A 25902-nucleotide genomic window follows, 5' to 3' on the forward strand; every position below is an offset into this window, starting at 1 on the left:
AGAATTTTTTTCTTTGCAGCTAGATTCAGCAGTTATTTCAGCTGCATTTTCTGATTGTTGGTTCTGGAGGTGTCTGCCAGGGGAATAAGAAACACCATTATATAACAGACTGATGGAGACATAAACTTCTTTGACAGAATTCATTGTATCACATGGGATTTTGAGGCCTCCTTTCATCTGTAAATGTGAAGCTAAAAGAGATCCTGAAGTTGTTTTGTCATTTGATATTTCGACACTGCTGTTAACATTGCCTTTTAGAATATAAATCATAAAATTGCTCTAATTTTAGAATTGCTTCTATACAGTGAGTTGATGAGATCTTGGTAACTTCACCCTCTCTTTCTGATTGCATAATATCATAATTGGGTGTGGCAACAACATAACCAAAGCTGGCCATACCTGTAAGCTGTAGGCTGAACACTTGTATCTTAAGCCCCTATTACGCGGGGCGACTGAGAGGAGCAAATGAGCGCTGTCAGCGCTCGCTTGCTCCTCATTCCCCACTCGCTGCCAGCACTATATGTGTCGGCAGCAATCGGGTGAGAACAGGGGGGCCACGCGGGGTTTGGCTGCCCGGGTGATTGCTAGATCGTCCAGGCAGCCCATAGCAGATAGCAGCGCTCTGCCGCCGCTCCTATTCCACAGAGCAACGGCAGCAGATCGTTGCTATATTAGTCATTTGTCTTTCAACATGTTGAAAGACAAATGACAGCAACGATCAGCCGACATCGTTCGTGTCGGCTGATCGTTGCCTTCTATTACACAAGACGATTATCGTCCGTAACAGCCGATAATCAGCTTGTGTAATAGGGCCTTTAGACTATGTATGTGCTTTAAAGCAATTATCTCCCCAAATGTTTGCTGTCCAGGGAAAGACAGTAGGCCATCATATAGCAGATCCAGCCATACCAGTGGATCGACATTTATCTAATCTGTATAGCCAACTTAAAATGAGATTTACTACTGGTGGAACAATAAAATGAGGGTGAAGGTCTGTCCATCGGGATCTCATTAGTAGAGAGAAAGAAGGTCAACTGTCCCCCAAATGAATGGAACAACAGTTTACAAGTTTAGCAAATGCTTTTCTGGGACCTCCAAACATTGCTGAGCATTAAACTCACCAGTGTTCTTAAAGGGGTATTCCCATGTCACCTAACATATTTAGGCTGGGTTCACACTACGTATATTTCAGTCAGTATTGTGGTCCTCATATTGCAACCAAAACCAGGAGTGAATTGAAAACACAGAAAGGCTCTGTTCACAAAATGTTGAAATTGAGTTGATGGCCGCCATTTAATGGCAAATATTTGCTGTTGTTTTAAAATAACAGCTGTTATATTGAAATAATGGCAGTTATTTACTGTTATATGGCGGCCATCCACTCAATTTCAACATTGTGTGAACAGAGCCTTTCTGTGTTTTTAATCCACTCCTGGTTTTGGTTGTAATATGAGGACCACAATACTGACTGAAATATACGTAGTGTGAACCCAGCCTTAAACTTGTACAGCATGTCAAGGTAAATTCTTTTGCAAACACATTCATTTAGCAAACTTGCGTCCTTCTCCTGATATGCCTGCTTTTTCTATCCCATTAACAGCTAATTGTCTAGGCGACTGACCACCACTCTGCCCTAAAAGCAGTGGTCGGACTGATACATTGTATATTTTTGCATATGAAATGGGCATTAATGCTAGCAGAAGGAAAATGCATTTCTCTTTCTCCAAATATGTTTCACATACTGTAATTTTTACTGAGACATGTCAAAAGTTTTGATCGGTCTGGCTCTGAGTGTTCAAAAGCATACCGATTTGGGAGAAGGAGTCGGGAAAATACCGCTGCAGCGAGTCCTCTCCCCGCTCTGAGTTCGAAAAAAAGAGTCAGACTCCTTAGAGCTCCATTATAAACCTAACTCTCCTTTATAACTCAGAACGGAGAGAGGATGTGCTGCAGCGCGTCTTCTCCCTGCTCGTTCTTATGATTGTTACGGGTCTGAACACTCAGACCTGGACCATTGAAAACTTTTGACAGTGACACATAAGGAAAAAAGGAGAAATGCTTGCAGGGAAATGCTTATAATAGAGAGCTTAAATACTGTCTTGATTTGCATTGCATAACCAGATGTAAATAATAGCACATAGAATATATGTTTGTTACTTTTAGATAGTTAAAGCGACTCTGTACCCACAATTTGACCCCCACAAACCGCTTGTACCTTTCGATAGCTGCTTTTAATACAAGATCCAAGTCCTGGAGTCCGTTCGGCAGGTGATGCAGTTATTGTCCTAAAAAACAACTTTTAAACTTGCAGCCCTGTGAAATTGGCGTGGCCTAGAGTGTCTGTGCATTAGACTTGCACCACCCCTTAGTCTCCCTCCCCGCCCACTTCACCATTAGGAATGCCCGTGGGCAGGTTTTTTTCTATTCATCCTTTGTCAGAACACTGCACAGGTGCTTTAGCGATCCAGCTCATGTGCAGTGTTCACACAGGTGATGAATAGTGAAAGTGCTTCCAGGGGCAATCCTAATAGAGAAGAGAAAAAAGGGAACAGGCAAGAGGCGGCACCTTGTGTGATACCGTACAGTAAGGGAAAAGGAAGGTGAGGTAAGTTGGGGGCTCATCATGTTGCCCCTTGGGCTTAATGCATATCACCCCTGAAATTGGGTACCGATGTAGACTCAGAATGGTCCTGGTGCCGAAGACTGCAAGCTAGTATGGAGTAGCACGCCGGGAAAGGAAAAAAGAACAAATTGCCAGACACATTGAAAACACCAGCGCTGTCTTCACAAAGGACAATAGCTGCATCACCTGCCGAACGGACCCCAGGACAGATCTTGGATCAAAAGCAGCTATCTGAAGGTACAAGTGGTTTGGGGAGGGCAGATAGTGGGTACAAAGTCGCTTTAAACTGTTAGCTAGAGAGGAGCAAATCGCCCGTTGAAGCACTCGTCTCTAGTGCTAGCATAAGTCAGGGTAAATGTGTTTTTCTATCTGCAGTTAAAAATGTATGTTTTTGTCACCATCCTTGAGTAATGCTTACCTGTTATCTATTTTCTTCAGTGCTGGCTGCTTTTTAGTTCTGGTCCATTGAAACGTACCAATGATCAGTACCGCTAAGTTAGCTGCATTGAATAAAGAGAGTCTGGCTTATAGGGGTTGTGTCACAAAGAAAACTAGGTATTTACCAATGTATTATGTTAAATTAAACATATTTTCAATGCACAAGCATTTCTTAAAATTTATTTTTGTGTAGACATTACGAATGTAACGTCTGCAAAAAAATCCCGAAGACTTCTATTGGTGTTCTGTGCTGCAGTAGAATATGTTCTTTTTTTTTTTTTTTTGCGGACTTGTTAATAGGCACATAAAGAAAGAATAATGGGACCTAAGTTTGTCCGCAATTGCGGATCCACAATTACGGGGCAAATTTACGGACCTGTGAATGAGGCCTTAAATGCAAGAAAAGGCTGGTTAAACATTACAGAAAGGATGCAATCATTATAAATTACAATATACCTGGTTACATTTGTGAAAAAAAAAATATGGTAATTCCACCCTTGTTCTGGAATGATAGAACGAATTTCATCTCTGAAGTTCTTTTTTAAAGGGAACCACGCTCAATGAAAATGCAGTCCAATCTCCATGGTGCAGGGGGGAGCTGAGCAGATTTACTGTAGAAATAATTTTGTGGGAAATTTGACAATTACCCATGTAAACTGATGCTTATTCTGGGCGAGGCTGACATGTAGGCAGTTGTACTCAGTCATTGACAAAACTATATATCAGTCTTCTCAGTAACTCCTGCTTTCTAACATGCTGCTGGACTGAGTATTCAGTGTGACAGGTTCCCTGTAGCAATTTTGTATAGTCAGTATACAAAGAATGTCCTCATAAATTATTTATCACTCTTTTTTCACATCGCTCTTAAACTTTGCTCAGAGGGCCTGCACCCATATATCTAGTGATCTGTAGCAATCCAGAAAGGGAATGCTGGATGCAACCAGCTGGATAAGTTGCATTCAGCATTCCATCCACTGCCCCATATTCCAAAATGGTAATGATGTTGGCTTTATCATAGTTATTTTCTGTTGTTTTACTGAATCCTAGTTTTTTATCTGGTGCAAATAGGGGCTATGGTGGATCAATGAATCAATGTGAAGTTGCCCTTACTTGCCTTTGTAGAGAATTTATATAAAATTATAGAGCCACCCTTAATTTTCTTTATAGCAGTATGCACAACTCTGCTCCATTAAATGTTTTTCTATTTTTGTATTATCGATGTCTATATGACTGGTTATGAGATCTCATACCAGCACACATTGATGCATTCTGTACCATTGTGTGCATCATACCGGTTGCCTATAGTCGCTTACGCTCTATCTTGAGCGATGTGTGTGGAACGCATATTGCGTTCCACCCGCTTTGTGCAGGTTTAGAACGCATTAATCCAAGCCTCGCTATGACCTAGTCACACTTCCGTTTTTTGATCCATCTTGCGCATGTGAACTAGGCTTTTCCTGATGCCAATCCGGCCATTTTTTCAATGCCGTGATATGCAGGAAGGGAGATAGTCCTTATCACAGGTATGAATTCCACCACCCCACATGTGTTCAATTCATGATTTAATTCTTGGTAACATAAATATATGTTCCTTACTGGTTAGGCTGGGTTCACACTGTGTTTTTGCAATCCGTTTAACGGATCTGTTTTTTTTAACGGACAAAAAAAAGTGTCAGCAACGTTTGTGTCCGAATCCGTTTTGATCCGTTTTTTTTTTATAATGGAAGTCAATGGAAAAACTAATCAAAACGGATGCACACAACTGCATCCGTTTTTGCAATCCGTTTTTCATCCGTTTTAAAAAAAAAAAAACGGATGGAAAAAAACGGATTGCAAAAACGCAGTGTGAACCCAGCCTTACCCTCACCCTTGAGAAAGTCCGGGCAGCGGACGGAAAGCGTGGGGTTTCTTACACCCGGTCCTGTGACTGACGAGTTCTATCCTCACTGGTGATACTACATACCTGTATTCCCTATTTGTACTACACTTGTGGTTTTGTTTTTTGATTAGGTGTTGCTATTATTATTTTTTGTGCACTCTGGATATTTTTGTGTTGCACATTATATATTGTTTACTGCACCTTATATTTATGCACAGGCACTTTAGTACTTTTTAGGCAGGTTTTCTCTCATTAGCCACTTGTATATTGGGGTTTTTCCATTTTTTGACCCAGAGACAGTCATGCATACGCTATAGGACGGGAAGTGTGCTGTCTTTATCCAGTACATCACGTGACTATGGGGTATTTTAATTGTTTTTATGGGTGGGTTTCTGTATTTTGTATGTACTTGTATGTTATGTACTTATGTATATTTGACTATTTGATTTATAAAGTATATATATTTTGTGTATTTTTGCTTGGTGTGCCAGTTGATTGTACTATATAGATTTTCTTTTTTGATTTTCTTTTTTTCTTTATAGTAACTGTGCACCCAGCCCCTTCTATTAGGTGGCTGTGCATTCTCAGCTCTTTTCTGGTTGTGTACCATTTAATGTTTTTGCAACTGCTGAAATTCTGTCACCATATTCGATTATATATTTTACCATATAAAATATACTTTCTGTTTTCTAGACTACCTTTCTCAAGGAGTGGACCTTTCAGGAATTGAAGTTATTGAGAACGATCTGCTGTTCATTGGTAGAGCACGTCTTGAAGTTGAAAACCAGGCAAAGCGTCTGTTGGAGCAGGGTGTTGAGACCCAGGTAAGTAAGCCTCTTTACTTCATTACTAGACCAATAGGTTTTATTTGTACCACTTTTTTCATTCCTACAGAACAGACACTTCTTTATTTTTTGTACTACATTAATTTCAGTGCAGATTTCTATCATTTCAAATTTTGCTGTTGTTGTTTTGTGGGTCCTTATACCCGTTTTTTCTTTTTTTAAACTGCAATAAAACAAAATGTAACTGTAAAGAATAAAATTCAGCCTTAAAAGTTGCTTTTAGGCTAGATTCACACGTTCCGTATCACATGTACCAGCTGAGGATACGATCCCTGTCATTTTCAATGAGAGTACATACTTGCAGCTGGATTGTCATCCCACTGTGAGTATGTAAATCTTGCCCCCCCCCCTTAACACTAATAAAATCTGTGAAAAAACAGCTGTTGGTGCACACAGTGCAACATTTTTTTTCACAGTCTGTCCACAGACATACCTGCTTTCATAGATTTTAAGGTAGTACACTGTTAAATAACACCCATAATTTTTCCTTATTTTATGGCCTTGTTTTACTTTTATTTTACTGTGTGTGAACTTAGCCTAAAATGTATACATATATATATCTCGAAATGGTAATTACAATATTGTACATGGAAGAAGCCAGAACAATACTTTGCAGTGGCAGACTTGATGTTTCCATAAAATATGCTGTGAAACCGCAAAAATTTATTTGTGCAGTGAAAAAAAGGGAATTTGTTTTCATTTTAGGGGGTTTCGTGTTTACGCCATTAGTTCTATAGTAAAACTGACATGTTATATATGTTCCTCAAGTCAGTACAATTACAATGATATGTCATTTATATAACTTTTATTTTGACGTCTTTTAAAAAATTAAAACCCTTTAAAAAAAACTATTCCCATCCTTATAACGCTTTTATCCTTTGGTAAGGGTAGAGTGAGGTGTTATTTTTTTTGCATCATGATCTGTTCTTTCTATCGGTACCTGCAGGTGCAGAGTGATGGGAAAAATTATATTTTATATGATCGCAAAGTCGCAACACAACAAAATGGAAAAAGTGAAAGGGTCTGAAGACTCGCCGTTTCGTGCGATAATTGTTTTAATAAAAATAATTATTATTATTTAATTGTATAGTTTATGTTAAAAAGCAACGATAAGCCAATATACACAATGTTGGCTGATCGTTGTCTTTCAGCATGTTCTAAATACACTATGACAATAGCGGTCTGCTGACCGCTGCTCCTTGTAATAAGAGCAGCGGCAGCAAACCACCACTCTCTTCTAGGGGCCACCTCCCGCAGCTGGCCGCTGCCCCCTCGATCCTTCCCACTCAATGTCTGTGCCTGTAATAGCACAAACAGCAAGCGTGGAACAAGGAGCAATCAAGCGCTGACCTGACAGGTTGACACTTTCTACCACCTCTAGATCGGGGGTTCTTTTACACACACAGATATCTGACAGGTTTTTTTAAGCCAATGCCAGTAACAGACAATAAACAGAGAACAGGTCATAAAGGAAAGACTGAGATTTCTCCTTTTTTCAAATCCATTCCTGGCTTTGGTCCCAAAAATCTGTCAGATAAATCTGTCTGTGTAATACGACCCTTGACTCGGTTGCTTCGTTTGTGACATGCAGTTCCATAACCAATAAAAGGTAAATATAGATTATAATAATGTGCATGCACTACACCTGCACTTTTAACCCCTTAAGGTCCAAGCCAATTTTCGTTTTTGCGCTTTTGCTTTTTCCATTTTATGTTTAAAAGTCCATAGCGCTTGCATTTTTTCACCTAGAGACTTATATGAGTGCTTATTTTTTGCAAAACCAATTGTACTTTGCAATTACAGGCATAATTTTTCCATAAAATATGTTGTGAAACCGGAAAAAAATCATTTGCACTGTCAAATTGAAAAAAATGAATTTGTTTTGATTTCGGGGAGATTTGCATTTACGCCGTTCGCCCTATGGTAAAACTGACTTGTTATGCATGTTCCTCAAGTCGTTACGATTACTATGATATATAACATGTATAACTTATATTGTATCGGATGGCCTGTAAAAAATTCAAACCATTGTTAACAAATATATGTCACTTAAAATCGCTCCATTCCCAGGCTTATAGCGCTTTTATCCTTTGGTCTATGGGGCTGTGTGAGGTGTCAGTTTTTGCGCCATGATGCGTTCTTTCTACCGGTACCTTGATTGCGCATATACGACTTTTTGATCGCTTTTTATTACATTTTTTCTGGATTTGATGCGACCAAAAATGCGCAATTTTGCACTTTGGAATTTTTTTGCGCTTACGCCGTTTACCGTGCGAGATCAGGAATGTGATTAATTAATAGTTCGGGCGATTACGCGCGCGGCGATACTAAATATGTTTATTTATTTATTTATTTATTAATTTATATTTATAAAATGGGAAAAGGGGGGTGATTTGGACTTTTATTAGGGGAGGGGATTTTTTATTAATAAAAACACTTTTTTACTTTTTTTTTTACATGGACTATAAGCCCCCCTGGGGGACTTGTATATAGACAGCACTGATCTCTCATAGAGATCAATGCTGTGTATATACACAGCAAAGATCCATGAGATCGGTCATAGATTACTATGGCCTGCTGCAGGCCATAGCAATCTATTGCCGAGCCGGGATCAGCATCATTCCGACGCTGAGGCCCGGCATGGCCAGAAGAACGGATCTCCCGCCCGCGATCGCATCGTGGGGGGGAGATCCGACCCACTAGACACCAGGGATGTGATGTCTGAAGCCCTTCAATGCAGCTGTCAGGTTTGACAGCTGCATTGAAGTGCTTAATTAATTAAGTGCTAACAGAGGCACTGCCCGGCTGCACGTGTCAGCCGGGATCAGCGCCGTTCAGAGCGCTCTGAACACCCCCCGCGGCGCCATGACGTATTAAATACGTCATGGGTCGCTAAGGGGTTAAAGACAAACAGGGTTTGCAAAACTGGTACTGTCATTGGATGTAAAGGATGATTGTCAGGATATTGATATATGCAAAACATGTGATGTCGTAGATTGATTCAACCCTCTTTTCAAACTTGTCTGTTCATTTAGTTGTATATTAGGTTGAGCTTTATCCTTCTGTTCTCCCCACGTGTCTTATTTATTACATCTTAACACCTTTTCAAATGTCTTCATCTGATGCTGCAGACATGGTAATGATTGTGCCAGTACAGCTATTAATGTCAGACTTCTAACCTTTTGTATCTGAACAGATTTTCTTCTAGTAACATGTACAGTAGCAGGAGTATAAGAAATGCATTTACCTTAAGAAGTGTTAAGAATTCTTTTATCTCATACAACCTACATCTTAGGCTAGGTTCACACTGCCGTTATTCTCTCTGCCACAGTTCCGTTTAGCTGTTCCGTTTTTAAACATCTGACGGAATCTTACATATACGTCCAACACCCCATTAATTTCTATGTATTTTTATTGTGCTCCGTTTTTCATATTCGTGCTCCGTTTGCATGTATTCCGTCAGGGTTCCATTTTTGTAAATGGAAAAAAATCCTGCATGCTGCTTTTTTCCCTCTGTTTGAAAAAACGGAACACAAACGGAAAGTGCACTTCTGTTTTTTTTAACATTATAGTCAATGAGGACGGATCTAAACAGAAGGTATTTCCGTTTGCAAGTTAACAGTTTTCATCAGTTTTGTCTCTTAGCATGCGCATAAGAAGTGAGAAACCAAAGAAAAAAAATAAACTGATATGCAAACGGATGCTGACTGATGCAAACGGATACTGACTGATGCAAACGGATGGACAAAAACTGATTTTGCAATCAGTCTGCAAATCAGTTTTTTGCTTATCCATTCAACTAATATGGGCGGATCCGTTTACAAATAAGAAAAACGTTAGTGTGAACCCAGCCTTACTTTTACATTTCATACAATCACAAATAAACTTTTCTTTAATAAAATTAGAATTGTGGCCGTGTCACAGAGGTGTGCTTAAATTTTAAGACATTTGTACCTGACCTTATTGTAAAAGCTCATGCCACAAGAGCTCAGTGAGGACGAGATTTCGTGATTGTTTTGACCAGTCCATTAACTAACCCTCAGGCGACCTTGGACGTACCCGTACGTCCAAGGCCGCCTCGATGTGTTCAGAGCGCGGTCTGATCGCCGTGCCAGCTTATAAAGTAATCGGATGCAGCTGTCAAAGTTGACAGCTGCATCCGATTACTTGAATGCAGCCATCCCTGGTGCCTAGTGGGGTGGATCGCTCCTTGTCCCGGAGGAGCGAACCACACATCTTACTGCGTCCGGGGTCAGCACCGTGATGGCGCTGATCCTGGCTCGGCACTTGATTGCATCCGGCTGCAGCAGCTAGAAGCAATCAATGTGCCTATCTCATCGTTCTATGCTGCATATCTATGCAGCATAGATCTCAATGAGAGATCAGTGCACTTATACTAGAAGTCCCCCAGGAGGGCTTCTAGTATAAGTGTAAAAGAAAAAAAAAGTGTTATCATCAATATAAAGCCCCCTCCTCTAATTAAAGTCAGAACCACCCCTCTTTTCCCATGTTATAAATAAAAATTAAGTAAATAAATAAACATATTTTGGTATTGTCGCTTGCATAATCGCCCAAACTATTAATTTATCACATTCCTGATCTTGCACGGTAAATGGCGTAAGCGCCAAAAAATCCCAAAGTGCAAAATTGCGCATTTTTGGTCGCATCAAATCCAGAAAAATTTTAATAAAAAGCGATCAAAAAGTCGTATATGCGCAGTCAAGGTACCGATAGAAATAACTCATCATGACGCAAAAAATGACACCTGACACAGCCCCATAGACCAAATGGTAAAAGCGCTATAAGCCTGGGAATGGAGAGATTTTTAAGGAACATATATTTGTTAACAATGGTTTGAATTTTTTACAGGCCATCAGATACAATGAAAGTTATACATGTTCACTACACTTACTCTTACACTTAATCACTTCACTTCGTTCCTACTGTAAATTTGCTCATCCCAAATTGTGAGCTGTACATGCCGATTTACAAAAGGCTATGTGTGTGGCATACTAGAATCAATTTTAGGGATGCATAAACAAACCAGCTGATGAACAAGCATTTTTTTGTCAGATCATTGTTGGCCCTTTTACTGGGATTATTTGTAGGAAACGAACGTTCCTATGAACATTCATTTGGCCAATAATAGCCCACGTAAAAGGGTCTTTTACTGGTAATTGTCCTGTCCCTAAACTATAAACCGCAATACCACAGTGTTTCACAGTATATTTGTTTTTAAAATGTATTTTAATAAAAACACAATCAAGTTGAATCAACTTGGCCTGGCTTTAGTTGTTACCTTGCTTTGCGGGTATATATGGTGTGCTCTGTATGACACACATCCCTTGTTTATGTCATGGGTAAAAGGGGTAATTTATTTGGGTTCCAAAACAAGATTATTAACTTTTGGGACAAGGGTGACAGCATTTCTTTTTTTTTTTTTTTAATTGTAAATTTTTATTAATTTTTCCAACAATATATACAAACAGTCAGACAGACAAGACAGGTCGTAAAGATTTCCATGGAACCATTGTAGCGGGACCGAATTTAAAAGGCACTTAACAGAGTCTAACTAGAGTACCTGAGCGAAGGAGAGATAGACTTTTTCTAACAGCATTACCTGTCCCCTAGAGCTCAATTAGTACACAGATCGCTAATTGTTGCCTACGGAAGATCTAAGGCAAAAAAAAGAAACAAAAGGAACTACTTAGCAATCCAGCCTTTTACACGGACATGGGACATACAAAGACATAACATTGAAAGGGGAAGGGGGAAACAGTGGGCAGGAAAGGTAGGGGGAGGGAGGGGGATCTAGGATATACCGCTGGAGGATGTTGAAGGAGAACTATAGGAATCCCAAGGAGCCCAAATCTGGTCGAAGGCTTCCATTTTATTGTTCAAAGATGCCGTAAGACGCTCCAGGGAGCGTAGCTCCCCCATCCTCTCCCTGAAGTGCTGGATTGAGGGGGGGGAGGACTGCTTCCAGCATTTAGCGATCAAAGACTTTGCAGCCGTTAGTAAGACCAGTAATAACTTGGCTCTCTTTTTACGAAGGGTCTTAGGGAATAAGTTGAGCAAACAAAGGCTTGGCTCACAGGGGATATTCATACCGAGGACCACCGACGATATAGCACAAACCTCAGTCCAGAAGGGCCGCACAAGCTCACACTCCCAGAAAATATGAAATTGGGAGCCCCGCTCTCTGGTACACCTCCAGCATAGTGGGGAGACTGAGGCATTAAGCTTATGGAGCAGCTCTGGGGTGTGGTACCAAAACATCATCACCTTATAATGGGACTCTTTATATGTGGTACATATCGAGGAAGTGGCAGCCCGGTCCCAAATGACAGTCCAACATTCCGGAGGCAGTGTCCGCCCCAGCCAGGATTCCCACTTAGCCATATACGAGTGTCTCACCTGGACATCCCCAGCGGGCGAACCCAGAATGCGATAGATATCGGAGATAAGACCAGAGGTCGAAGTCCCCCTTCTGACTAGTTGCTCGAAAGCAGACGGCTTAGAGACCGTAAGGGACGACAGGCGAGACAGCATGAAATGACGAAGCTGGAGATATGTGAAACTCTCCGATGATGGAAGGGCGTGTTTGTCCGTGAGCTTGGCAAATGGAAAGAGAGTGCGAGTCAGGGGGTCGACAATGTCAGCAAATTGGAAGAGGTTCTTTGAACCCCACAGTTTGACAGTTGAAGATTGGAGTCCCGGAAGGAAGTCAGGGAAAAGTAAAAAGGAGTTTAGGGGGGAGGCTGGGGAGGTCAACCCAAACCTGGCATTACACGAAGACCATATATGGAGAGAGAAACGTATAGGGCCCAGTAGGGAAAGATGGGTGAAGCTGGGTGGCGTGGTGTGCCATAAAAAGGAGTTAGGGTGATATGGAGCCAGCCATATCTTTTCTATTTCCGTCCATTTCTTGTAAGCCAAATATCTGGACCATGCTGGGATTTGGCGTAGGTGGGAGGCCCAGTAATAATGGAGGAGATTTGGGACCGCCAGACCCCCTTGGGATTTGCTACTCATCATGACCGAGCTGGGTATACGGTGTCTCTTAGAGGCCCAAATAAACTTAAATATGGCTCTTTGAAGGCTTCTAAGTTCGGAAAGGGGGATACGGACTGGAAGTGTTTCAAAATGATATAGAAGTTTAGGCAAGATAGTCATTTTCACAGCCGCCACCCGTCCGACCAAAGAAATATAGTGTGCGGTCCACTTGGACATAAGAGCCCGTATTTCCCGAAAGAGTGTGGGGAAGTTGGCAGAATACAATGTGGAATATTTGGGGGTGAGGCGGACACCTAAGTATTTAATAGAGGACAGAGTCCACTTAAATTTAAAGTTGGAGCTAAGCTGGGTAACCAGAGGCCCAGACAAATTTACGGGCATAGCCTCCGACTTAGAGGTATTAACCTTGTATCCCGATAAGCGGCCATAATTAGTTAATAACGCTCGGAGATTTGGTAAGGAAGTGAGCGGGTGAGACAGGGTGAGGAGAACATCATCTGCAAACAACATAATTTTAAATTCTTTCCCTCTTACCGAGACCCCTTTAATGTCAGGACAATTTCGGATCGCCGCCGCCAGGGGCTCTATGCATAAAACAAAAAGCAAAGGGGACAAAGGGCACCCCTGGCGGGTACCATTCGAAAGAGGGAAGGTCTCAGACATCATATGGGGGAATTTGAGTGCTGCCGTGGGGCGTGAGTACAATGCTTGTATCGCTGTCATGAAAGAGCCAGTGAAGCCGAAGCATTTCAAGGTCTCGAACATAAAGGACCACCCAAGGCGGTCGAACGCCTTTTCAGCGTCAAGGCTCAACATGAGAGCACTGTCCTCCTGCTGATTAATCACCTCTATAAGGTCAACGGCTCTCCTTGTGTTGTCTCCACCCTGTCTCCCCGGTACAAAGCCCACCTGGTCTGCGTTAATAAGGGAGGGTAGCCAGTAGCCTAATCTGGTGGCTAGTATTTTGGTGAATATTTTATAATCCGAATTCAGGAGGGCTATGGGCCTATAGTTTGCGCAGTCCATGGGGTCTTTGCCAGGTTTGGGGATAAGAGTGATGAAAGAGTGAGACATGGAAGTAGGGATAGGAGAGCCCTGTAAGAAGGAATTAAACAGTGAAAGTAGTTTAGGGGAGAGTTCTGAGGAGAAAGTTTTGTAGTAGAGGTAAGAGAACCCATCTGGTCCAGGGGCCCGCCCCGTTGGGAGGGATTTAAGAACATCTGTAAGCTCTTCCGCAGTGATCGGAGCATTTAGTTCCTCAAGTGCCTCAGCAGCCAAAGACGGGAGGCCACATTCAACAAGGAACTCCGAGAGACAACGGGCACGGGCTTCGGGATCCGAGGGTAAGGAAGACGGGAGAGAATAAAGTTTAGAATAGTATTGGAGGAAAATAGAGGAGATGTCAGAAGGGTGGTATCTCAGGGTCCCTGCAGAGTCCCTGAGGACCTGCGGAGATTGGGCAGCCGCGCGGTCATTAAGCATCCGTGCTAGTAGGGTGTGGGCCTTATTAGGGTGACAGCATTTCTAAATCTATGCAAACTGTATTTTGTTTGTATACTGCTGTAGTGAAAGTGTATTATAAGAAGACAAATGGCACCATTACAAATAAATGGTAAAAAAGCAGGAGAGAACCATGTGCCATTGATGTGAGAGATTACAGCCAACTATAAGGATGGGCAAGGGCGAACCAACGCTGCAGTGAAGCATCTCAGTACAAAAATAAACCAGGGTACTGGGTATGGGGCTCTGAAGCAGACAGATGGTTACCTCAGCTGCCTTTTCTGATAAGTCACGTTTCCTGCTTCATAAGACAGACGTCATCAGACAAGAAGCATCAGAGACCAAACACCCTGCAACCATTGCTGGAGGAACACAAGCAATGGGGTGGCAGCATTATGGTCTTGGGAATGTTTTTCTTGGCATTTTCTGGCCCACTCATCCATGTGAAAGGAACCCTGAATTTAGGTATGAATCCTTCCCTGCAGATCACATATAACTATATACTCTGATAGCTTGCCTAGGGCACATGGGACCTTTCAGCAAGACAATGCAACAATGTCATATGGCTATAAGTGTCTTAAATGGGTTGTAAATTTCTTAGTACTACCATGGCCCCCTACTTCTACAGACTTGAACCCAAGCATTTAAGGAACCAGCTTGACTGTTGTTAGCATCCCATACACCCTCCAACAGCTGTGGAATGCACTGCAGTCCGCATAGATACTGTACCTGTGATAACCTATCAGGACCTTGAGTCTAGCTGCTCTCCATACTTCATATGGCAGGTACTCTGGATATTGGCTGGTGTCCATTATAATGTGACTGTGTACATTTAGAGGAGTATGAAATTGTGCAAGACTGTGCTATCATTGTCTCTTTTCAGACCGATCTATATACTTTTTCTGCCCACCCAGTACTGGTGTATTCTATATATGTAATAGGGTCTCATTTACATAATATTATGCATTATCCCAGAAGCATCAGTAACCAGGACCAGCCCCCTAGAAAAATGCTCACATTACTGTTGTCAGATGCAGATCATCTTGTGTCTTAAGGTCATATAATCCTCACTTGCTAAATCTGCATTTTTATACCTGTGGAGAACACAGTCAGGAATGGAAAATGACAAAGGGTCCTATTTTTTTTACTATTAAAATTAAGATAAACGATTGTTATTCCATCTGATCCCAGCAAATGAAGGAACAATGTGGAGGTACACTGAAGGATTAGTGAACAAATGCGGAATTAGAGTGAACGATTAACAATGATTTTGTTGTCAGCACGATGAACGATATGACGTTGGTCGTTTGATTGTTGCTTGCATTTGCACTAAATTATTATCATTTAAATTCGAACGATATAACAATAATTTGTGCAATAATCCTCCCATGTAATAGGGCCCTAAGAGGCCACGTGTGTAGTTGGGGAGTATCACATGGACATTTTTAGGTTTTATAGCCATTTGTCTTTTGCACATTTGTAAAACTACAGTATGCAGATTCTCATAACTTTTACATGCAGTTGAGCAATACAGTGGTTGCCCCCAACTTACATTTTAACTCGTTAACAACCTTTCATGGATATATCTATGTGCGGGTGCCTGTTGCCGTAACATGACAGAAATATCCATTGTTATGATCTCATGTGTACTGTCCATGGAATACACCTGATCGTGACAGGAGCTCGACTGTCGTATACAGCCAAGCTTCCGTCACACCTGCTGGCACTGGAGCACCCTTTGGTTTCAGCAGTTCAAAGAGAAACTTTGCAGTCTGTATCTAGTACTTGAACTAATCCTTTGTCCCGCTGCAAACATCTGTACTGTGGGGTCTAAAGAATTATTACACCCCTTGATGTTTTCTGTGAGGTATGCTCCTTCAAAATTGATACTACAGATACTTCCTAGTCCTTTTTCATAAGAAAAAGAAACTGCTGTTTTATATCTTAGTGCATTGTCATTATGTTAACCACGTATAAATCACAAAAATCTTTGTTTCTGCTACATTGTATGAAATGCAAAATGACATAGGAATGTTGTCTGGCTTATATATCAGTCATTCACAGTGGCCTTTTCACTTACCGCTATTACATTCTTTATTTTATCTTGAATGTTTTGAGCAACTTTCATGAAAACAAGCTCTCTCCTTTTCAAGAAAGACTCAGGTTGTCAGAGCACAAGAAAGCGGGCATGTGTAAATGACAAGGAAAATAGCTTATCAAAAACAGCTTTCACTTGTCAAGACAGACCTTTAGTACATTTATACTGAGGGAGTGAAGCTTACTTATTTCCTTGTGTCGATATATACAGAAAAGTGCTTGTAAAACAAGACTTAGCCGAAAAACCTTTGCTTTTAAAGATGAATTTAAGCTCTTCTTCCCTTATCACTCATCCATGGCCAGTGATTTAGTCAGTGTATAGCTTACCTATACACTTAGATGGGTTATGTAAGGGTCACTGTGTTAAATAAAAGAGAAGCTATTTATATTTTTAGATGCTTTCCGGGAAAGCGGACAACATCAAAAAGGAGCTTTCTTGTATATATATTAAATGCTGCCGTTTCACTGAGACCAGCTGGGAAGCACAGCCATATTTCACATTGTGGGGGATGGGGAAGCTACTAGCAGGCAGCGTGGTTCAGCATGTGCCAGAGCACAGTTCTCTTTCGTCCCTGGGGCAGCAGATGGAGGTGCCTCTTGTTGAGACAATTGATTTTTTGATTGTACGGCCCTACAGCAACATCAACAGTGTTTCAAATTGAGCTTGTATTTTTCTAAACCAGCTGGGAGAAGCAAATATTGCTTGTAATATATTCAGAGGTTGTAGCCAGATATGCATTTATTGCAAAGCAAGCACTCTTATTATAATTACATGTGCAGCGGTTTTCTGAGATATAAAATTGGGCACCTTTCCTTGCATCCAGTCTTTGTGATTTTTGAATATGTTCCACTGTATGTTGATGCTATAGATATGTAATAGAACAAGTGTTTTACGTATTTCTTTTTAGAAGTTCAAGAAATATAAAAACCATAAGGGCAAGATGTTAAAGCGCCCTGCTTTATATGCTTCTGAAAAGAGAATGGAGGTCCAGGTCCAGACAGTATCATACTGACCATTACAACATGATGGCAGTGACCTGTAAAAACTGTTTTACATTTTAATCGGTTTCCCCATGCATGGCTGTAATACAAATCCAGATTCAGTGCCAGATTGGGGAAAAAGCAGCCCTGCCCCCCCCCCCTTCCTTAAAAAAATTCATTGGGCTGCGTACATTTTTGCTTTACTTGGTTCTTCCTTACACAATTAGCAAGAAGAAAAGTAACCATGGAACATAGAAACAGCTAATAATACAGTCAGGGACACTGTACAAGCATGAATATAACCACTAGCATAGCCATGTGTAGTGATCAGATACCCAATTTATTCAGGAGATTTGAGGACTATTGTCATGCTGCAGATTATAGAAGACAATACTCATCACAGACAGAATACAGAACTGTTATAGAGCATCTGTCCACTCTCCTGTAATCCATTTTATAATTATAAAGGTATATGTATTCACCCTGTAAATTATTTAACCAGTTATTCGGGGAAGGCAGTGCTTCAGGTTTATTGTCATCTTAGAGTTATGCTGGTAAAAAAATTCCTTAGAACTCTATAAATAAATTGATTTCTCTCCTCACCTTCTAGCGGCACCATAGGAGGATGGGTTGTACCCTAGGGACAGGAAAAAGCATGAGAGGTTAAAAGCCCCTCCCCTTCCTCCCAACACCAGTGCTTTTTCCTGTCCCATTAGGGCAGGCACGAGAGGGAGGGGATCCGCGTGAAGGCAAGGAGAGATCCCCTCTAAACTACTACTACTACTATTTTTCTACGAACAGAAGGGGTCGATTGGGGCCTGTTGGCTTCCTTCCTCCCCAGTGGTCCGGCAGTTAGCCTCAGGCTGGAGCAGCTCCGGCGTTCCAGGGAACCTCGCGCCGTCTCCCGACAAGTCGAGCGGGACTCTCCGCTACCAGAGGGTAAGTCGGACGGCTAACATGTGGCGCCGAACACCGCGTGTAGTTTCCGCGGTGCCAGCGCCATACTGAATGACGCACTTCCGGTCGACGCACCACCAGTCGGCGTCGGCGCGCCGGAAGTGACGTCAGACGCCGCGCGTCCCGGAAGTCACACGCCGAGGACCCGCGTGCGTTATTCAAAAGACCGGCAAGAGGTGGATCGGACCGTCTCTGCTTCAGTGATGGATCCCTCCACATCTGACAAGACTGCTACTGCGGTAACAGTAAGTACTGGCTTATACCAGCCGCTTCCGTGTGCTAAACTCTGCAGTCAGCACGCTCCCAATGCAAGCTCTGCATAATAGGGGTTCTTTCTCTGGTTGTATTACCTGTATATTCCACTGAAATGTTCTTATTTTTCACACTGCCGGTGTCTATCATTAAAAATATCACCGGGATTGGATTACATATACCTATAGTATGTTAATTATTTATGGGTATAGTATCATACCTGTAGTCTGAAAGATATTATCCTTCTTAGGAGACTAAAGATCCTACTCCTACTACCAAGAAGGAGAAACCTAGGATACCAGTTAGAAGATGCGTATCTTGCAATAGCAAATTACCCTCTAGCTGCAAGAAAAACATCTGCCCCTCATGCATCGGAGACTTTATTAAACAAGACAGATCTTCCTTCCTTGAGAAAATTAGGAAGATGATGAAAGATGAAATAGCCACTTCTATGGCTAATCTCCCTCCTCCTCTTCCTGCTCCACCTCCTACACCTCAGGGTCCTCCACCTACCCCTCCAGAACAACAGATCATAGTGGAGGAGGCACCTATAGTAGAGCCAGTTGTTAACTATCCGGCCTCCATATCAGTCTCGGGGGGCTCTATCGCATCCACATCTGGAAAGCGTAAGAGACATTCTTCGGCATCTTCCTGTGAATCAGGACAGATCTCAGAAGACCTGGAAGTTGAAGAGGTAGAAACAGAACATAGGGAAGAAATAAAGAAATATTTTTTTTCTTCAGACCATACCTCTGCCCTTCTCACAGCAGTCAGAGACGCTTTGGGCATGGAAGAGGTGCAGGAGGAAATAGCACCTAAGGATAAGATGTTCAGAGGCCTAAAAGCAAAGAAAAAAATTAGTTTTTCCGGTCCATGAGACTCTTCAGTCTCTTATAACCGATGAATGGCTGGAACCAGAAAAAAGACTTCAGGTTCCGGGTGAAATTAAGAGGCGACTTCCCTTTGGGGAGGAAGATATAAAGAAGTGGGGAGAAATCCCAAAAAGTCATGCGCAGGTAGCAAAAACTACAAAAAAATCCATTTTGCCCTTTGAGGACTCTTCACGACTCAAAGAGCCTATGGATAGAAAGGCAGAGAGTCTCCTCAGACGCTCCTGGGAGACAGTGTCATATTTCCTAAAGAATAACATTGCTGCCACCTGTGTAGCCTGGGCTCCTTATGTTTGGATAGAGCAACTGGAGTGCCATTTAAATAGCAAGTGCTCAAGACAGAAGATAATAGACTCCTTACCACTGCTAAAGGATGCTACGGCCTTCCTGGCGGATTCCACAGCAGAATCCATTAGATTCGCTGCTAAGGATGGCGCTCTCACTAATGCTGCTAGACGAGCTCTCTGGCTAAAAAATTGGACGGGGGATAATACCGCAAAATCTAACCTATGCGGTATTCCATTCGAAGGAGAGTATGTATTCAGAGCACCTCTCGATAAGATCATCGAGAAGACGGCGGATAAAAAGAAGGCTCTACCCGAAGAAAAGACACCAGTCAAAAAACAACAATACAAGCGCCCTAAAATTCAAGAGAACTATCGGGGCAAGGGGAAGACGGGCCGCTGGAGCTATTCGAAAGGAGGCAAAGGGAGAAATATTTTTTTCAACCCCAAAGCCTCCCAGGACAAACAGTGACGTTTGTCCTGTAGGGGGAAGACTGCAGGACTTTTCAGGAGCGTGGGCCTCTATTACCGAGAACTCTTGGGTAATAGATATCATCAGGAAGGGATATCAAATAGAATTCACTCATCCCCCCCCCACGAAGGTTCACCATATCCAGGCAGTCTTCAAGTCCCCTACAAACAGAGCTGGAGAAGAGTGTACAAAAGTTACATCTTATGGAAGTCATCTCTCAAGTACCGTTAAAAGAAAGAAGATCGGGTCATTACTCGAATCTATTTCTTGTAAAAAAACCAAATGGCTCCTTTCGACTAATTATAAATTTGAAACCCCTAAATCAATTTGTAAAGTATGCAAAGTTCAAGATGGAGTCAATAAAGTCTACCACCCCTCTAATAGCTTCAAATGCGTGGATGGCCTCCATAGACCTCCAAGACGCGTATTACCACGTCCCAATTCACCCTCAGTCTCAGAAATTTCTGAGATTCGCAATACAAATCAACAAAAGGATATACCACTACCAGTTCAAGGCTCTCCCGTTCGGGATCTCGTCTGCTCCACGTATATTCACCAACGTGATGTCAGAAGTGGTCTCTTTCCTACACTTACAGAGAGTAAATATAGTGGCATACCTGGACGACCTTCTGATAATTGCAGACTCTCAGAAGAAACTCCATCAGGATCTACAAACAACCCGCAACCTTCTATCCTCATTGGGTTGGATCATCAACGAGTCCAAATCGGACTTAACCCCATCTCCCAGAAAAGTGTTCTTGGGAATCCTTCTGGACTCCATCCTACAGATGTCCTTTCTCCCAGAGGAAAAAATTGTAAAACTCCTCACGAAGATCAGGAAGTTCAAGAATACCTCTCTGTCCTCAGTGAGGGAAGCCATGTCAGTGCTAGGATCAATGACATGTATACCCGCGGTTCCATGGAGCCAAGCTCATTCACGAGTCCTACAGGCTCAGATTCTAAGAGTATGGAACAAAAAACCATCAGGGCTGGACAAAAAGATAACCATTTCTCCACAGGTAAAAAAATCACTACACTGGTGGCTGAATCAGGCAAATTTAGAAAAAGGGATACAGTGGAATCCTCATCCCAAAACTATTCTAAAAACAGACGCAAGCCAGATAGGTTGGGGAGCCCGATCAGGGACTCACTTCTTCCAGGGAGTCTGGAATCCAGACGAAAGGAAGGACTCCTCAAACCTCAGGGAGCTGAAGGCTGTTCAGAACTCCCTTCTGGCAGCTCAGGACATTCTAGACGGAGTAGACGTTCACATACTCTCAGACAATGTAACGACAGTAGCCCACCTAAGACACCAGGGGAGTGCGAAACACAACCGCCTGTGGTTGATCTCCCAACAGATTTTCTCCTGGGCAGAGTCACATCTACTGTCCCTATCCGCAACTCACCTAAAAGGGACAGAAAACACAGAGGCGGATTTTCTCAGCCGCAACCAGATACATCCGGGAGAGTGGTGTCTAAAAGAACACGTTTTTCGTCAACTAGTGGATCGCTGGGGCCTCCCCGAAATCGATCTATTTGCCACAAGGAAGAACAGGAAGGTAAAAAACTTTTACTCCCTGAATCCAACCGACCGTCCTACGGCGATAGACGCTCCAACTCAGACCTGGGAAACACGGTTAGCATACGCATTCCCTCCGATACCGCTGATACCAAGGGTACTACAGAAAGTCAGAGAGCAAAAGTCAAAGGTCATCCTCATCGTCCCGTATTGGCCAAAAAGAAGCTGGTTTGGACTTATAAAGAACTTGACACTGGAGGATCCAGTTCTTCTCCCACATCAGACAGACCTTCTATTCCAGGGCCCGATATTCCATCCAGATCCGGCGAAACTACACCTCTCAGCATGGATCCTGAGCGGGAAATGTTAAAAAGTCAAGGACTTTCAGAAAGTGTAATATCAACATTAATGAAAAGCAGGAAAAAAGTAACAACTTCCATCTACTTAAAGATTTGGAAAGTTTTTTCTTCCTGGTGCAGAAGTCCTCCACCCTTTCCGGCAGAACCAAACACATTGCAGATATTAGACTTCTTACAGGCTGGACTATCCAAAGGTCTCAAACCAGCTACTTTAAAAGTTCAGATCTCTGCTCTATCAGCTATATACGACACTAATCTAGCAGACCATCGATGGATAAAAAGATTTATCAGAGCAGCATCTAGAATTAATCCCAGGACTCAGATTTCTCACCCGGCATGGGATTTAAATGTGGTCTTAGAAGGCCTGACAAAGCCCATCTTTGAGCCCATTTCAGAAATCAACAATAGACTTCTCTCTTACAAGACAGTCTTCCTGGTGGCTATTTGCTCCGCAAGAAGGGTTAGTGAGATTCAAGCCCTCACTCTCCGTAAACCCTACTGTACTATATCTGAGGATCGTATAGTATTAAGAACAGACCCTTCATTCCTTCCAAAAGTAGTGACTGAGTTTCATAAATCCCAGGACATTGTCCTGCCTTCCTTTTGTCCAGACCCCAAAAATGATCTGGAAAAGAAATTCCATACCCTGGATGTGAGAAGAGCAGTTCTCCAGTACATTGAAACTACAGCACCGTGGAGAATAGACCAAAGTTTATTTATACAATTTGAAGGCAAAAATAAGGGCAAGAAAGTATCAAAAAGTACCATCGCCAGATGGATAAGGAATGCTATAGCAGAGGCTTACAAAGCTCAAAACCTTCCATCTCCAATTAATATCAGGGCACACTCTACAAGAGCAGTCTCCACTACTTGGGCAGAGAGAGCCTCTGCCTCACTAGAACAGATCTGCAGGGCAGCGACTTGGTCGTCTCCCCATACATTCATCAAACATTACAGACTACTATTGCAGTCAAGTGAAGACCTGACCTTCGGCAGGAAAGTTCTTCAGGCTGTGGTCCCTCCCTAAGATTAATGGTTGGTATTACTCCTATGGTGCTGTCGTGAAGGTGAGGAGAGAAAATAGGATTAGTCCTTACCGGTAAGCCGTTTTCTTCAAACCTTCACGACGGCACCAATATCCCTCCCTAGTATTGTATTAAATATGATACTCACGTGGTGCTAAATGGCTGTTATAAAGGCACTGGTGTTGGGAGGAAGGGGAGGGGCTTTTAACCTCTCGTGCTTTTTCCTGTCTCTAGGGTACAACCCATCCTCCTATGGTGCCGTCGTGAAGGTTCGAAGAAACCGGCTTACCGGTAAGGACTAATCCTATTTTTTACCATTAAGGGGTTTATCTAGGATTAGAAAATCATAACTGCTATCTTCTAGAAACTGCACTACTTTTGTCCGTTTGTAGTTTTTTTTTAGCTTAGTTCCATTGAAGTTAATGAAGCCAAGCTGTAGCACCACACAGGACAAGAATAATGCTGTATTTGGAAGAAATACAGAGGAAGGGCACAAAACAGGCTTCTAACTAAAGACACTCCTGAATTATCTCATTGACAATACAGTGATTTACCATAATGGGCTGGTCAGGAGAGTGGACAGTGACTTTTGAAGGGGCGTTAGAAAAACATGGACACTTACTTTCAGACACAGCATCACTCTTGTCTCCAATTCAAGTGCAGTTTGCAATTAAGCTCCGTTCACGTTAATGGAACTGAGTTGCAAAACCCACCCAAACTGGAGACAAGATTTGTGTCTTCTGGAAGAGAGTGGTTGTGTTTTTCATAACATAAGGGCTATCTGCCCAAAACACACCCTTACTGCTTCTTACTTTCTAGCTAGGTATATAGATAACTCTCTAGAGACTGATAGTGGAGTGATATTAAAACAAGTGCCATCATGGCGTTATCAGGAGGTGGGCTTATTTTTTGGAATGATGACATCGTAACTCGGGAAAAACTGCCTTCTGGTGGCCTTCTGGGAGTCCTGGAGAATGTGACACGGTGCTTCGCGGACTGGGACAAATTTTTAAGCTTCTCCATAGCGAGCATTTTTTAAAATTCTTAATTTAGAAAACAGACTCAATTGGAACAGAACTCACCCCACTAACATGCAGTCATCGCTGTTGACAGTAAAGGGACCTAGATCTATATCATAAAAATGTAAGTCTGTCTGTCTGTCCGTCTGTCCTGTATAGACTTCCAAACGCCTGAACCGTTTGAGCCAAATTTGGCCCACAGATACATTGAGTGCCCGGGCAGGTTAGAGCGAAGGTCCCGTCCCCGCCAGATGTACAGGAGGGGAGCGTGAGGGGGAAGAGCGCCCCATAGAAATGAATGGGAAAATCTCCACACTGCACACACAGGTGATATAATTAGCCTCAGCTCTGCCCAGGAGAAACGGCAGTTGGGAGCTTTAGCAACCAATAGGATTATTACTTTCATTTTCACAGGGAGCTGGAATCTGATTGGTTGCTAGGGCAGCTGCCTCACAACACATCCACAGAAATAAATTCAGTAATGGTGCCTTTATACCTACCGGATCCACAGTGGATTTTATGCTGTAAATTCGCAGCGAGATCCGCTGATGATCCAGTGTCATTCAAACCTATGACACTACATACCTGCAGCAGGATTGACATCCCGCTACAAGTATGTAGGCACCATCATCCCACCCGCGCAGACCACTGTTAGATGGTGCAGGCTCCCCTCCAGTGTGTTCAGCGCTGTGCTGCTGCCGGGCACAGCTCTCTCCTCACGGCTCTGGACGCTGCACACACCGCTCCAGCTTGCTTCGGTGCCAGTATGTAGTGTCATAGGGTTGAATGACACTGGATATTTGCGAATTTGGAGTGTGAAATCCGCTGCGGATCTGGTAGGTGGGAAGGCACCCTAACAGTATACAGTGTATATACAGTGTATACAGTAAAGGGCTTACCTGCCGGGTGGTGGTGTTGGGGAATGTATACAGTAAGGGGGTGTTAGGGAATGTATACAGCATGGGGGCTACCTGGGGGGGTATACAGCATGGGGGCTACCTGCAGGGGGGAATGTATACAGCATGGGGCCTACCTGCAGGGGGGAGTGTATACAGCATGGGGCTACCTGCAGGGGGGAGTGTATACAGCATGGGGGCTACCCGCAGGGGGGAGTGTATACAGCATGGGGCTACCTGCAGGGGGTAGTGTATACAGCATGGGGGCTACCTGCAGGGGGTAGTGTATACAGCATGGGGGCTACCTGCAGGGGGTAGTGTATACAGCATGGGGCCTACCTGCAGGGGGAAGTGTATACAGCATGGGGCCTACCTGCAGGGGGGAGTGTATACAGCATGGGGCTACCCTCAGGGGGGAGTTTGTACAGCATGGGGGCTACCTAAAGGTGGGGAATGCATACAGTATGGGGGCTGCCTGCAGGGGAGGAGTGTATACAGTATGGGTGCAACCTGCAAGAAGGGGGGGAGTGTATACAGTATGGGGGCTACCTGCAAGGGGGGGAGTGTATACAGTACAGGGGCTACCTGCAGGGGGGGGAGTGTATACAGTATTAGAAACTTTGAAACCTCTTCTGTGTTGTCCTCACCAAGGATGAAAGGTAGTGCCTAAGAGGGCCAGATTATGATGATGCAGGATTGTGTATATTATATGCTGCAGGCTTTCTGAACACACACCTTACTTATGGTCTGCAGTTGGCGGGGGCCCAAACTACACACTACACACTTTAGGTATACAGGAACCCAGAACTATACAATACAGGTATACAGGACCTCCACCAACTACATACT

At 42.9% G+C, this 25902-nt stretch overlaps 1 protein-coding gene across 1 annotated transcript in view; it reads left to right on the top strand.

Annotated features, from left to right (window-relative positions):
- The window catches only part of COG5 (component of oligomeric golgi complex 5), a 225643-nt gene that overhangs the window by 80103 nt on the left and 119638 nt on the right, over window positions 1–25902 (top strand). Inside the window, exon 7 of the mRNA XM_069977427.1 lies at window positions 5634–5764. Coding sequence (XP_069833528.1) covers window positions 5634–5764 — 131 coding nt within the window. The remainder of the gene's footprint in view (window positions 1–5633; window positions 5765–25902) is intronic.

Source organism: Dendropsophus ebraccatus, chromosome 1 (genome assembly GCF_027789765.1).
Source record: "Dendropsophus ebraccatus isolate aDenEbr1 chromosome 1, aDenEbr1.pat, whole genome shotgun sequence".
Classification (NCBI taxonomy): domain Eukaryota; kingdom Metazoa; phylum Chordata; class Amphibia; order Anura; family Hylidae; genus Dendropsophus; species Dendropsophus ebraccatus.